The sequence below is a fragment of the Pieris napi genome, chromosome 4 (assembly GCF_905475465.1).
Source record: "Pieris napi chromosome 4, ilPieNapi1.2, whole genome shotgun sequence".
In the NCBI taxonomy this organism is placed as follows: Eukaryota; Metazoa; Arthropoda; class Insecta; order Lepidoptera; family Pieridae; genus Pieris; species Pieris napi.
The window spans coordinates 6,855,491-6,870,489 of NC_062237.1; the positions used below are offsets into that span (position 1 = coordinate 6,855,491).

A 14,999-nucleotide genomic window follows, 5' to 3' on the forward strand; every position below is an offset into this window, starting at 1 on the left:
AAATAACGAACACAGAACAAAATTGTAAAATACTAATAAATATTTTCAAACTTGTACGTTTAATTTTATTTTCGTATTCATATGAATAAATTTATTAAAACCAGAGTAAATATGATATTTCAAATAAGTGAATGAACCGCTACAATTATTAAATCTCTATATGAATTGAATTCGCTTTACCCGTAATATTATGTAATATGATTGCATGATTGTATGTCTCTATCTAGCTAATTAAATTATTTGTGAGATAAATTATTATAAAGTAGGTACTATACTGTAGGTAGTAGAAAATAATGCTAAAGGTTATAGAAACACGCCAGTTTCTATTTGCTTTATTAGCTTTATATTTACAAAGAATAATAAATAAATAATTATTAAAATTATATACTTTACTTAAGTATATTGGTAATAAATAAAATAGTAAAAGATGTCAATCTCAGTATCCGTATCCGTAAAAATCGCTGGCTTTTCGATAACTCGATTTTCATAAGTCTAATCCTAGTGATATAAGTGCGAAAGGCAAACATTCATTGAAGCTTAAAGTACGTTTATAATGGCTAAGTACAGACTTCGTGTGTTAGTCGACTAAGTTGGTAACCGTGCGGATTTTAAATATTCGCCGGAAAAAATCATTTAATTAATTAAAATAATTCGAAGCGTCGTGTCTAGCTCGGGCGCTATTGTAAGTTGACACGACTTCAAACGCACACGAAGTGAATCCTTATCAGTATAATACTTGTTACTACGTCAATATAAATCACGATTTTTTAGTAAATCGTGGATATTTAAGGGCACATTACGATATGTGTAAATTTTTAATTCATATGAAATACGTGGCTTGTTCTAGTGAGGTGATCTAAAAAAAATCAAATGTATTATTAGTGTTATTATATTATGTAGATATTGGTGTTTGAATTCTTTCATCAAATCTAATTATTTCAGGTATGTTAAGTTATAAATATAATGCATTAATCTTCCATATATTTTTTTTGTGTGCAGTTCAAAAATTAGTTTTCAGATAAAGTTAAACAATCTCTATTATTCAGATTAATAAAATTATTTTTATTCAGATTACTTTAAATCAAACTATTATAGTTCATATAAAAAATGAATTTTCTATATATCTATGTTCAAGTGCAGAAGCTAAGAAATATTACTTGTCATAGGTATCCTAATATCTTTCCCACAAATTCAAAAGAAGCAATTGATGTACGCTTATTAAATTATGCTTATTTTATTATTATGCATTACAAAGTACAGCCTTGCGATTCTGTAACTCACTTTTCGAACTCGCACAGCGGTTTTCGCTGCGGCGGTCGCGCTCAAGTCAGTCGTGAAGCAGTCATTTTACGATTTGGCATTCTGATTAACAATAAACTACAAGCTCCCTTCTTATCAGCTTCACGACTGGTTTAAGCGCGACCGCCGCTGCGAAAACCGCTGTGCGAGTTCGAAAAGTGAGTTACAGAATCGCAAGGCTGGAAGCAAAACTTCAAGGGTTGCATTTGTTAGACACCCTTACAAATGAACGAATAACTTCATTTAAACAAGGGTTTCTTAACAAGCGAAGTTATAACAAGCTCTTAACCTAATTCTATATTTTCGCGAAAATGTCTTTCTAACAACCGCAAACTTTTCTAATTGCCGAAGAAAATTAATTTAAGAACTAAATTTCACTTTAATTTACAGCTTGTTTTTCGAAATTACAACGATTGTATATTTCACCGCAAATTGTTCGTTTCTTTAATTGTATTTCACACCAATTTTGATAAGGGTAGGTATTTAATTTATGCTTAATTTCACGAGTTATATGGTAAGCTCGGTAACAATAAACATCCAATGAGCATAACGCAACATGATATGTCGTAATATTACATTATTTCATCACTATCAATGCTTTCTTTGTCTCTGTAATTAGCAGATCATGTCTAAGCATCGTGGTTAAAGTAACATCTAGAGCGAACTATCCACTGGTTTCTACCATCTGCGAGGCGACAAGAGCGCCTCTGTCTTCTTATCGTGTAGAGTTTTGAGTACGATCATCACGACGAGTCTTTCACTTGATCATTTAATCGGATTGGTGAACCGCGGCACGATTTTTTGTCTTCTGTGTTATCAACCAAGATTAGTTGCAATTTATTTCCAACGATAAAGCGATATTCGTTGTCGGTAGAAAGTCGAGTCCTCTCATTTATCTCTTGTCTTTACCGTTAAGAGGGTAAGGGTACCGATCTGAGCGATGGGAATGTAAAACCATGTCGCAAGATTTTGGCCTCGCTCGGTTAAAATAGGACAAAAGGACGTTATAACATCACTTCTCATGTCACATGTCAACTCGAATTGGACATTACATCTTTATTTTTAATCTTACGCCCATGCGTTTTCATGTAGCTTATTCATAAAATGTAAATTGCAGATCATCAAAACAATGACGTCATTTCTAGAGTCATCAAACCCATTCAATGCATACAATAACCAGATGTACAGAGATGCCTTGAACTACGCGGAGTGTGAGAAACAACTGCATTTTCTTACAGATAGTTCAATGGTACTCCCCTGTAAGTATAAATGTCACATTTAAATCGTGTAGATATTTTTTTTTAAGACAATTCACACCAATTAACCGAGTCCCATGCTAAGCTGGTGAAGCTTGTGTTATGGGTACTAGGCAACGGATATACATACATATTATAGATAGATAAACATATAAATACATATTTAAACACCCAAGACCTAAGCACAACACCAAATGCTCATCACATCGATGTTCGTCTCAGCCGGGGATCGAAACCGGGACCCATGGATTAGCAGTCAGGGGTACTAACCACTAGACCAATGAGTCGTCTATATTCAATTGAAAGTTGTAAAAAATAAGTAGTCCTTCGCTAAGGGCTAGGTAGAAAAACCTACTTCAGTCTATCGGAGTATGCAATAAAATTTACTTATTTGTTGGGAAACATAATGAAGTGACCAAGCATCTGTTTATTTAGATAAATGCTGATCGCATTTATCTGACCTGAAATACGTGCTTATAATAATTTATTAGATTGAATGAAATGTAAATAATTCGTGATAGGTATTAGGTAAATTTACATTGGGAAAATTGGAAAACAACTAATAACTTAAAGTAAAAGGGTATGGACGGTAAAAAGAAAAGAAATGTTTCAATGTTTGGCGTGTATTTTGTTGTAGTCATTGATGCCAGTGCGAAAATGCCTAGTGGCATTTTAAAATTAAACCATATTGCGTATGGAGATTATTTTGAATGTCTTAACATAAACAATCAGGCAGAGGACATGCACATTCAAGGAAAATACTGCTATTTAAGTGTGCCTTCTATACAAAACTTAACCATGCCTTTATTGTATAAGTTGATGGAGATGCCTAACTTCTCCATTGCGGAGCTCACAAACTCCGAGGATTTTGTAAGTGATTTGATGGAGACCATAGAAGTTAAGTAAGTAAATTTACCTATGTAAGAAAACCAATAAAAATGATGATGATGATGAAATCAATGAATGCTTATTAGGAACTGATTCCGAGTGAGACAGCTTGCTCACTTGTGCTATTCATGCGTGTGTTATATTCCATGAAGTGTGAAGTATTAATAGAAAACGTTAATTAAAATGTTTGCAATTAAAATTACAAAAGTTTTAGTACTTTATATATTTGTCTACATTCAGTTTTTTTTTTTAAATAATCCTTTTTTTTCATGTAAAGGTGCGTACAGACATAACATGTTATACAACATTGCTATACAACATGTTTCAGATAATGTGGACACTGAATGTTATAATAACATGTTATTGATATGTTTGCTAGGACGAACCCAGCATCTACGTTTTTTGTTTTTCTTTTGTTATTTAAAATGGTTATATAACATTGTTATATTGCATTGTTATTCTAATGTGTACAGTATTGTTTTATGTTATAATGATGAATAACAAGGTTACATAATGTGGACGTGTTATAAAACACAAGTTATATATTATGTTACATAGTCTGTACGCACCCTAATACGTACCGGGACCTCCACTTTTATATTGTCTGTCGAAGAACAGAATGAAACGCTTATAATTTAAACGAGCCAAACTTTGTTGAAGGCGAAAGGCACACAACATATTTCTCACTGAAATCATTAATTTCCATTATTACAGGGATACTTCACTTATTTCTGTACGACTGGGTATGTGTATACCAAAAGTGTGTACGTTGAAGCAGGTGGGGGACTACATAACTTCGTTAGTGCGTGTGCCGAAGGTGGAATATATAGAGGGCGCCTGTCGTCTGCCCGGCGATAAAATGTTTACTACATCTGATTATGTCGCATTGTAAGTTATATTACTTAATAACTGATTTTTTTACTAAATTTATCACGAATTAGGTAAAAACGGCGGTATAGTAACAATTCCCGAATAGGCCCACTATTCTTAGAATTTGTAGTTGGTAAAACGTAAAATTGATTTACTCTCGATTTTCTGACGATTTATTCTAAGATTAAGATTTACTCTTGTTTGGTTGAATCGACCCTAAGAAGAATAACGTTTACGTTCAAAAGATTACTTATACACATAAATTTCTATCTCTTTATTCTTATAATTTATCAACGAATAATATGCTATTATTAATTTTTAAATAAATTAAGTCCAATATATTTTAATGTACATAAATATTAGTATCATAATATTGTTTGGTTTTAGTGGCGTATTTGGTATGCTATTTCTGTTGACGTTTCTCAGCACTAGCTTTGATCTATACAACAGGTTTATTAAAAAATGTAAGTACTTCTACTGCTTCCATAACTTTATTCAACTTTATTAAGCAATTATTACATATTTATAAAAAAAATTGTTACCGTGTGCCATGGGTAATAGTTTCGAATTTCGTCACACGAATTTGATGATACTGATTATGCAGGAGTCACGGGGGACCTTCATTGGAACACCTCCAAGTAATTTTTGCTGCCGGAAACGATTGCTGCCGCATATTGATTAAATAAAATAATAAATAATAATAATTATTATTAATAATAATTAATAATTTAATAATATACTAAATATTATTAAATTATTAACGTCAAATATTTATTATTAATTATTTAATATTAAAAAAAAATAAAGAAAGCCAAAGAAGTATAACTTCTTACGCGCGTACATAAGTACACGCACCCTTTTTTTTAAATAACTGTTCAACTGAAACTGATCAACTATGATTGATTTTCAATTATTTTTAATATTAAAATCGAATCCAAAAATCGATTTTCACTTTTAAAGAAATCGATTATTTTTCACATCCCTATTAATTTATAAACGCAAACGGCCATTTCGAATGTGGATTTTGCTAGAACAATGTGTGAATAGTCTTACAGTGCAAAATATCCGTTAGAAATCCGTTACTTAAAAAGCGATTTATTAAAAACACGATTTTTTAAAGTGAACGTCACATCTCTCATAACCAATAGAATAGTAGAAAATGGCGGATTGTTTCCAAATTTCAATACATTACACAAAACTTAAATTTTTTTTTAATACTTAGACGTGTTTCCGGCAGTAAAAATCACTTGGAGGTGTTCCAGTGAAGGTCCCCCATCAAATTCGTGCGACGACAATTAAAACCCTACACATTTATATTGACTCTGTTTTAGCTCGGTCCAAACACGTCCTTCTATCATCGCTATCAGTTTACACAAACACCAAACGATTACTAAATTTTGAATCTTCGCAATCTACAATTGATTGTGTCGACGGAATTAGATCTCTTTCGATGTTATGGGTGATATATGGTCACACTTATGTCTTTCAAATATTATCTCCCGCTCATAATATATTGGATTTGATGCAGGTATGTAAATTATAATTAATGAGAGCAAAGTTCCATTTAAACAAAATAATGGATAGGAAAATTATTTCTCGTAATTTTATAAAAATAACTTAATTTTATAATTTTTTTTTATTTCAATTTTGAAAATACATATCCTGATATTAATGTAAATATAACTATGCCTCCAGTTTAGTCTGTGATAATGCTTTATTATATCCCATTTTTCAGTTTACGAATAAACGACTATTCATCGAATTTTACTGGTGGACATGTATTTAAAAAAATTGAACGCTAACACAGCTTTAGTCGAGTTATATGAATTTGCTAATTTTGAACAACACTTTGCTTTTAATGAACCTTTATAAATTTACAGTGGACAATGCTGTTTACAAGTACATGGATTAATACGGCACCAATGGTTGTAGATACATTCTTTATGTTGAGTGGACTGTTCTGCGTCTATGTCTTACCTAATAAAATGTCACCATGTAAGTCGGTATTGCGATGGCATTAAAATTAATTTAAATAATTAATTTCCGCTTAAAGTTACGCAACAGCCGCCTATGGACACCTGGTATACGTAAGTGTTCTTCGGAACACTAAAATATTAAAATTCTTCGGTAATATTAAAATAAGATCACGATAGATAAAATAGAACAATTAATGCTGTGTAAACATTGCATTTCATCATCTGCGTTGAAAAGATTCTTAATTACACGCTTTATATTAGCTTCACCTGTATGTATGTCTCCTTCGGACTCGATTTTGACCCACTTTTAACGGACAGATTTAATTCAAACTTTGCGCACCTGTCAAAAATCGATGACAATGCAATAATCCGAAAAAAAAGAATAAAATAAAAAAAATGAACTAAAAAATAAATAATAGTTTAAACAAACTAAAAAACACGCTTTTAAAGCACATCAAACTAAAAAGTGAGTTGGTTGCTCGATAGACGAAAAATATGGCACAGAGCGCCCCACGCTTTTTCACAATAATACCAGTATTTTTTGTTCATTACCATTTTCAGCCTAAATTAGGAATTATTTTTCACATTTTAGTATGATGTGCTTTAAAAGCTTTTTTTTTAGTTTTTTTTAACTATTATTTATTTTTTACATATTAAAACAACTTATTATGCCCTCATACGTATATTTAAATATTATTTTACAAAGATAAATATTGTATAAGCTTCATCACTTATCAAATTGACGTTGCATTCCCTGACCATGACTATAAAGCATTCTAAACGTGGAGTTTTGAGTAGTTAATGAGGTTTATATGTTAACATATACCTACATACTATTTTATAAGAGAAACCTAACTATAATAAAGAACATTGCCGTGGGCATATAACAAGGAACATTCTAGCTAAGAATATGATAATATTAAAAAATGAAATTTCTTTCACGATTAATGTATAGCAACGTATTCGTGTTACGATACGATATTAGTGATTTATATATTAATTATAATTAGTATAACTATTAAAAAATTAATGTTTATAAATGTTTAAGATTTTTTTTGAACATAGCTAATTTTTTCGAACCAGTACAAATTTGCCTGTCAAATATATAATAGCGTTTACAACTATACATTTTTCCAGTACGCTTCCTTAAATCGATTCACATCTTCTATTCCTATCGAATTCTAAGGACGCTTCCGATTCTGGGGACGGCAGTCCTTCTCCAGGCTTCCATTTTTCATTGGATAACTGATGGGCCTGATTGGGATCGTATGGCGTATTGTGTTGAGGCCTGCAGAACCAGATGGTGGGCGACTCTGCTGCATATACAAAATTATATACGCCCAGCTGGCGTGGTAAGACAATATTATTAAAAAAGTGTGTAAAATTTTAATAAAAACAATCGCATATAAATGTGAGACTGATATATACTTAGTTGTACACTGGCTGAATTCACAAGGATTGCATTTTTCATAATCTATATACATATATAAAAATGAAACGTTTTCCGTTGTCACGACATAACATGAAAACGGCTTGACGGATTTGGCTGATTCTTTTATTATAATATTCCTTGAAGTACGAGGATGGTTCTTACAGCGAGAAAAATTAAAAAAAATTAGTGAAAAAGTCTAAAAACTACACTTTTCTATATTCCCATACAAAATATTCGTAATAATACTTAAAAGTCAATTTGAACTTTAATACCATAGCATAAAGTTCAAGTGTTAGTGGAGGGGTTCCGGGAAAGTAAATTTATATTTTTTGACATAATGTATTTGTTGTCTTATCAACTTTCTTTTTTTATCTTACTAGCTAGACCGGTGTCCCGAATATCAGAATAAGTACTTTAAAAAAATAAAGAATCGACTGTTAGGCGGTACGATGTTCGCCAGGCCAGCTAGTTTGTTATAAAAACATTTAGGGTTTCTTGTTTTCTTTATAGGTAATATTTTGTTCTTAGTTTAAATTTTGTATTAATAAGTTTTCTACTGCATTAGTATAAAGAGGTACTGTAAGAATTGAAAATAAGGAAATAAATAAAAATGAGTATATACTTGCGTATGAAACAAACAACTTTTATATCATGTCATGTTCGTTTTATCAAATTATAATAACAATTGCACCGTACATTTATAACACACGTGTCTTAGAATGTTCTGAATTTATTGAACTAACTGAAATTCATATTAACACATAATTGCAACTACGTTACTCTAAAACCATACGTACTAACAAACACTAAAACTAACAATAACTAGAAAAAGTAAAGAACTAAAAATACAAGTAAAGTAAATAGTTAGGACAAATAATAAGCAACAAAGAATTTCGGTAACTAAAATGAGTAGTGTCTGCACTTGCTGCCCTCCTTTAATGAACTGACCGTAAAATATTTTTTTCAGTGCCTTTTGCAATCCTGGTATCTGACTGTGGATACTCAGCTATATTTCGTGAGCCCTTTCGTGATTATCTTCCTGCTGATATCCTCGACCGCTGCCTGGTGTGCATTAACCATAACTTTCATAGCATCATTGGCTGCTCTGGCTTACTACGCCGCCTACTACGAGTATCCCTCAGTTTTAAATGGTTTATGGTAAGCTAAATTTTACCATTCCTAAAGCGGGCCATAGACGGACCGCATGTTGCAGTCAAGACTGACTGCAATATGCGGTTTGCTCAGGAATTGCTCGAGCGGTCCGTGTATTGCGAATATGAATTTAGTATGAAAACTGGAGATCGCCGTGCGGCGACCGCATATTGCAGTCGGTCTTGACTGCAACATGCGGTCCGTCTATGGCCCGCTTAAGAGTAAATATTATTTATTGAAGTGAAACTTCTTTATCGGGGTTGGAAAAAAAATTAGTGTAAAATTTTTTCGTTACGCGTCACATTTTTCCGTTACGCGCCATCTTTTGAAGTGAAACTTCTTTATCGACGTATGGGAGAAATTTTGTAGCAGGTTACGCGCCATGTTGCTTTTTGAAGTCAAACTTCTTTATCGGCGTTGGAAAAAAATGTACACACATTTGTCACATTTTTCGGTTACGCGCCATCTTTTCTTGTCGGTTCCACGATTGATCCGAAGAGATTCGAAGCCATTAGTAATAAAAATATATAATACGATAACAATGATAGTAATACTAATAATTCTATTACAATTAATGAAATTCTGTAATAATCTTAGTACTACATAGTAGTACAGTAATAAGTTAAAATGAATTAATTGTATTTGTATTCATGTCTATGATAATAAAAGCCTTTTGTTAAACTTTATCTAATTTAACTTTATTTAACCAATTTCTGTAAAGTTGCATATAGTAGATCATTTTTCGAAAAATAAGGTCATAAAGAAGTTTCACTTCTTACATGTGTACACCTAGTACACGCACACATTTTTTTTTCTAGTTTTTATGCCAGCTTTTTATTTATAGGCAGACACAAAACTTTGCGGATTATTACATAAACTTTTACATGAATACACCTACAAGGGCTTCTCCTTTCGTTGTCGGTATGATGTTTGGCTACATACTCTGGGTACATAGAGAAAAAGGATTACAATTGTCAAAGGTACATAATATTATTAATTTGCTTTTCGTTGGTAATGGACGCTTAATAGAGGATTCATATGTATGTAACGAATCAACTTAAAAACTACTACACCCAGGTCAATTATTGTAATTTAAGGGAATTTTTTTTACTTAATACATTATTTACTTAAGTCAAATTACCTTAACTATGTCAGCGAGTTTGTTTTTAAAGTGTACATAAGTTTAAATATTTAACGTGGCATTACAACCCACAAAGATTCAGTTTTTTTTATCTATTTCGTGACACACGTCGATGACTTTTTGAGTTTAAGACATAAATTAATATAAATTAACATAAAAAATAAATTTTTGTAAAAGATAGAAATAAAAAACCAAAAAGTTGGTTTTTTGAAGTTTTCACATAAATTTTGAGGTTATGTGAAAAATGTGTGAATACAAAAGTTGTAGATCTTTTTATGACCTACAACTTTGCCATTTAGTTTTCTTCGATAGGACTTTTAGTTTTGCCGGAAATCGAGATAAACCGTTTTTTACCCTTAAGCCTCCCCTCCCCCCCCCCTACCCTTCCCGACCTCAGATCGACCGTAATTTATTTTTCCTTTCATTTTGATCATATTCCCCTGCTTTTCTAATGGGTTTCATCCTACTGTAATTTTTTTCACTTTTTATTATTTTTAAAGGCTATCTGCACTGGTCTAACATGCCGGTTCCTTCACAATGTTTTCGCTCCGAACCAGCGAGTTTTAAATGCGCACACATAAAGCCCATTGGTGCACAGCCGGAGTTCCTACGACCTCAGGGATGAGAGTCGCACTTTGCCGTCGCACACTGCTCTTTAAATTTCACTACAACTTTTTGTAATTACAGAAATTCGTCACAATTTGCTGGACAATATCTTTCGTAGCATTAACCTATTTATATCTTACAACATACATGATGGTACAACTGCCTTACAAGTTCACGTACTATGATCTTTTCTTCAACGTTGTAATGAGAGCTATATGGGCCACTATCGTAGGCTGGATTGTATTGGCATGTAAACATGGTTATGGAGGTAAGGTTTTGACAGGCAGGAGTCATAATTAGCGCTAAGTCTCGACTCGGAATCTGTAATATGTATGTAAAGTTTTTCTAGAAAATATCTCTGCTCTAATTTCCATTACATTATATTCAGCTTTGTTTAAGTCTTGATGATAAAAAATTAATGTCAAATATTAAATACAATTATGAAACTTGTGATACTTTCAGCAAAATTTTAAAAATTGTTTAAATCAATTACATTTAATACATTTAAATTGATTAATGGAATAAATTGAAGAATATAGTTTTCTTAAACTTACATAGGAAAATGTATCACTATCAACCTCAATTACCCTGTGTTTTAAGGTCTTCTCAATTGGTTTTTATCATTACCAATGTGGAAGCTACCATCAAGAGTATCATACGGAGTATATATGATACACTTACAAGTTATTTTGATCAGTACCAGCGGAGCAGTACAGACACGATATTTTACCGAAATGAATACAGTAAGTTCTATGAACAATAATAAACAAATATTAATTCGTCTTTGTTAATGTTTTCGAATGCCAAAGAAGCATACGAGGTCAATCGGTCACACAATTTTGTTGGGCATGGTAGTTATACCATCATCATTAGAACGATAAATGTTTTTTTTAATTCTTTTGAACTTTAAAGATGTCTATTAACCTTCAAGCGGGCGCGCGTAGTCGAATCGACCGCGCTAAGTACATTTTCGTTCATATTATTATTATTACCCATCACGTTTATTTCTCATTTATAGTAGCCTGTCGCTATGTCATTGGGAGTAAAATAAAGAATAAACCGTTACTCGGGACGCTCCCCCCACTCCATAGATCGCAATTGTTTTCGTCCCAGTGCAGTCGTCGAAAAGACTACACGCGCCTGTCGTCGAAAAGGTTACGCGCGACGCTCAACGACACATACCCTCGTTCACGCTCGTTGTAGTTTTTTGGCCATAATTCAATAATATCGAATTAAGCTTGGATTTTTTTATATAAAATGATTCAGACGGTTACCACAAAGTGCAATACTCGAGGAATTACTAAGAGAAGACGAAGAAGAAAGGGAATCAGAGCTCGGCGACCAAGGCTCTGAAACTTCCGACCACATCGTTGCAGAGGAACCTCGATCTGCTGAGGAATCAAACCGCTCGGACTCAGGAGAGGATGATTTGCCAATTACAGAAATAAGTAGCTATTTTACAAGGCGCGATAAAGTAACGAAGTAGCAAAAATCTAACAATAACAGTCAAGTTCAAAATATTCTCGCAGAAGATAGCCCTCGTAGGAATGGTGTCGGGGTGGCCAGTAAGACTGGAGTTTATTCATTTCAGAGAATATTATTGAAAGAGTTGTTACATATACCAACGAAAAAAAAAACACCATCGTATAGCAGAATACATGACTGCAAACCAACAGATGCGGTGGAAATTCGAGCACTTTTCGAAGTGTTGTAGTGGGATCCTTGAAGACATCACATGTCAATTTAGAAGATTTTATATTTTTACCTATTTTTCCTACTACTATGTCAGTGAAAAGAATATAATTTCTACTGTATTCATTGCGGTTTGATGATGCTACTATGCGACAAGCTCGTCGTACTCTCGACAAAGCTGCGCGAACATGAGAAATTTTAGATATGTTTCCACAAAACTGTCTATTGCCATATTCAGTGGGAGAGAAAGTTGTAATTGATGAGATGATGATTGGCATTCGAGGAAAATCACCTTTCCGATAGTACTTGAAACATTTGTTTCTTTTTCATACTTTTAATCTATTTTTGACAAATCAGACTTTAAAGACAATGATAATATATATGAGTACAAGTAAATAAATAAATATTGAGTAATAAGTGCTTTCTTTCTCTTATTCATCCCATAGGTCTTTTCGGTTACGCGCGCCCGCTCCCGTTACTAATGACCGCGCGCCCGCTTGAAGGTTAACATTATTAATAAAACTAAACCGTTTTTTTAAACGCATTAACGTTTATGTTTGGTCTTCTTGTGCGACAGTTGTAACTTTGAATAAATACGAGTATATGCGGCCTTAGCACATCTACACGATAGATTTTTCAATTTTACGTCAATATGTACTATATAGGTACTATACCTTTACTTTTGGCAGTTTGGACGCATCGTTTCCTTATACAATAATTAGTATACAAATTCTGTTTTAATCCTGTCTCCGTTCAGTTCTTAACTGCTCAAATTTTATTAACAAACGATATCTTATATTGTATTTATTCATTGTATTAAGATTTTATCCTATTATAATTAATATAATATTATATTTGTTTTTTCTGTCCTTGTCGAAGAGGAACTATATTAGTTCCTCTTCGACAAGGACACCATATTGTGTAAAGCATATAATGGTTATTTATTTATAGGTATACTACGCATCGAACTACATTTTGATATCCCTTATCTGTGGCTGTATCTTGTGTGTTTTGGTGGACGGGCCGACATCTACGTTTCTCAAAATTTTGTTTGGTATGAATAATTTTATTACTAAGTATATCGAAAACACGAATTACTTTCTTAATAATTGCGACCAGCTTTTTACAAATCTGCGCTTACGCATTGAACTCTTGATAACTTATGTAAACGTACTGTTTTTTCTTGTATGTAAACAGTTGAATAATACTTATAAACGTTGACAACCATTAAATAGATATGAAAGCAAAATTATAATACGGAAAATAATGGCATCCCATTTTCCAATATAGATTAAAAGTCACTTATGTAAAATGTTAAGCTTTGGAAAAGAATAGCTTTGTAAAGTAAATATTCATTAGATATACGTTTTTAAGATTGAAGCCCATAGCCATTATAAATTGATGAAAATACGATATCCAATATTCGCTTAGGCATAGAACTAATCTGTATCATTCATAGGTATACAATTTTGAGTTTTTAATTTGCAATTTTCGTCTACGAAAAAAAAATTCTCGCCTTAATATTATGGGAAATACCTTTAAATTGCACTCCTTTAACTAAAGTTATCTTTCGACTCTTTCTGTTGTTGAATAATATTTACGTTGTGATGAAAATGGGGAGTTTTGGTTAAAACGTTGAAATAAGATTATTTTTTACGAATACAGTAGCGCTTTATTATAATTAATAAAAAATCGATTTCAGGCAAGAAGAAAAGGCGTTCTCGGACCCATGATGATTGTGTAGAAGAAAACGAGGAATTTAAAACAAAGTTATAATATTTGTAATATAAGATAATAAAATTTCTGTTAAATGATGTATCTGTGGTATTTTATTATAAGGGTCAAGTTCCCAAGTTTAATATAATTTTAATATTTGTACCTATTATTTTTGCAAAACTTTTGAAAGGAATTTATATGTTCTATGGCACTATCGAGTTACCACCAGCTCCCTCTATACTAAAACTTATTGTTGTCAAATAAGTCTTTAAAAATCATTTCTTGATATATTGACGAAATGTGAAAGTGCATCATGATTCGATTATCCTATGAGCCTTTTCATATAGTTTGGTATTATTTATTTATATATTTATTGTAAATTAAAATGCCACGTGTTTTTATTATCGAAGAAATAAATAAATTATTTGTATAAATTTTCGACACTTTTAATATTTTAATGATAATTAAATTAATTTAATTCCTAACATATCTTCCTTTTTCCCTCGCTCTAAGTATCGGAAATCTAAAGTTTTAGATTTGTATAAATATGAACAAGACTTAGAAATTAGTTTGCCAAAGAAGTTTCACTTCTGATATGTGTACTTTGTACGCATGCACTTTTTTAAAAAATATTAACAGCGAACCGCACTGATTCATTTGTTTTAATTTTTTAGTGACCATCGCTGTAAATACGAGAATTATTATTGCCGACCTTTTTACAGTGTATTTTTGTTTCTACTCACCCTTGACATACATCGCTCAGTAGCTTTAGCCATGTAGCTTATTAGTCGGTATTGATGTTTTAATAACAGAAGCTTGTATAGGCTTATAATACAACTTAAAGAACAATATTTTTTAAACAGCACTCGCGAAGTTATATCCCGAACTGTACTTACACAAGAAATATTGTATTTCTAATAAAAGTTTGTAAATAATTATTAAAACTCAAAGTTGGATTGAACTAAATATAT

The 14,999-nt window shown here is 32.0% G+C and overlaps 1 protein-coding gene across 1 annotated transcript; it reads left to right on the forward strand.

The window, feature by feature from the left end:
• The first annotated feature begins 785 nt into the window (after positions 1–785).
• Positions 786–14,130, forward strand: LOC125049199 (nose resistant to fluoxetine protein 6-like). Its single transcript, XM_047648345.1, has 14 exons — positions 786–942; positions 2,417–2,558; positions 3,193–3,457; positions 4,158–4,331; positions 4,701–4,777; positions 5,645–5,841; positions 6,194–6,308; positions 7,427–7,641; positions 8,689–8,879; positions 9,718–9,853; positions 10,702–10,888; positions 11,221–11,363; positions 13,264–13,366; positions 14,015–14,130. Exons 2-14 carry the CDS (start codon positions 2,429–2,431, stop codon positions 14,086–14,088), a joined length of 2,007 nt encoding a protein of 668 aa, XP_047504301.1. The 5' UTR covers positions 786–942; positions 2,417–2,428; the 3' UTR covers positions 14,089–14,130.
• The last annotated feature ends 869 nt before the right edge of the window (positions 14,131–14,999 follow it).

Coding starts and splice junctions, on each gene's coding strand:
- LOC125049199 (XM_047648345.1), top strand. CDS start 2,429: ATGACGTCATTTCTAGAGTCATCAAACCCATTCAATGCATACAATAAC. Junction 2,559..3,192: donor TAGTTCAATGGTACTCCCCT/GTAAGTATAAAT, acceptor ATTTTGTTGTAG/TCATTGATGCCAGTGCGAAA. Junction 5,842..6,193: donor ATATATTGGATTTGATGCAG/GTATGTAAATTA, acceptor ATAAATTTACAG/TGGACAATGCTGTTTACAAG.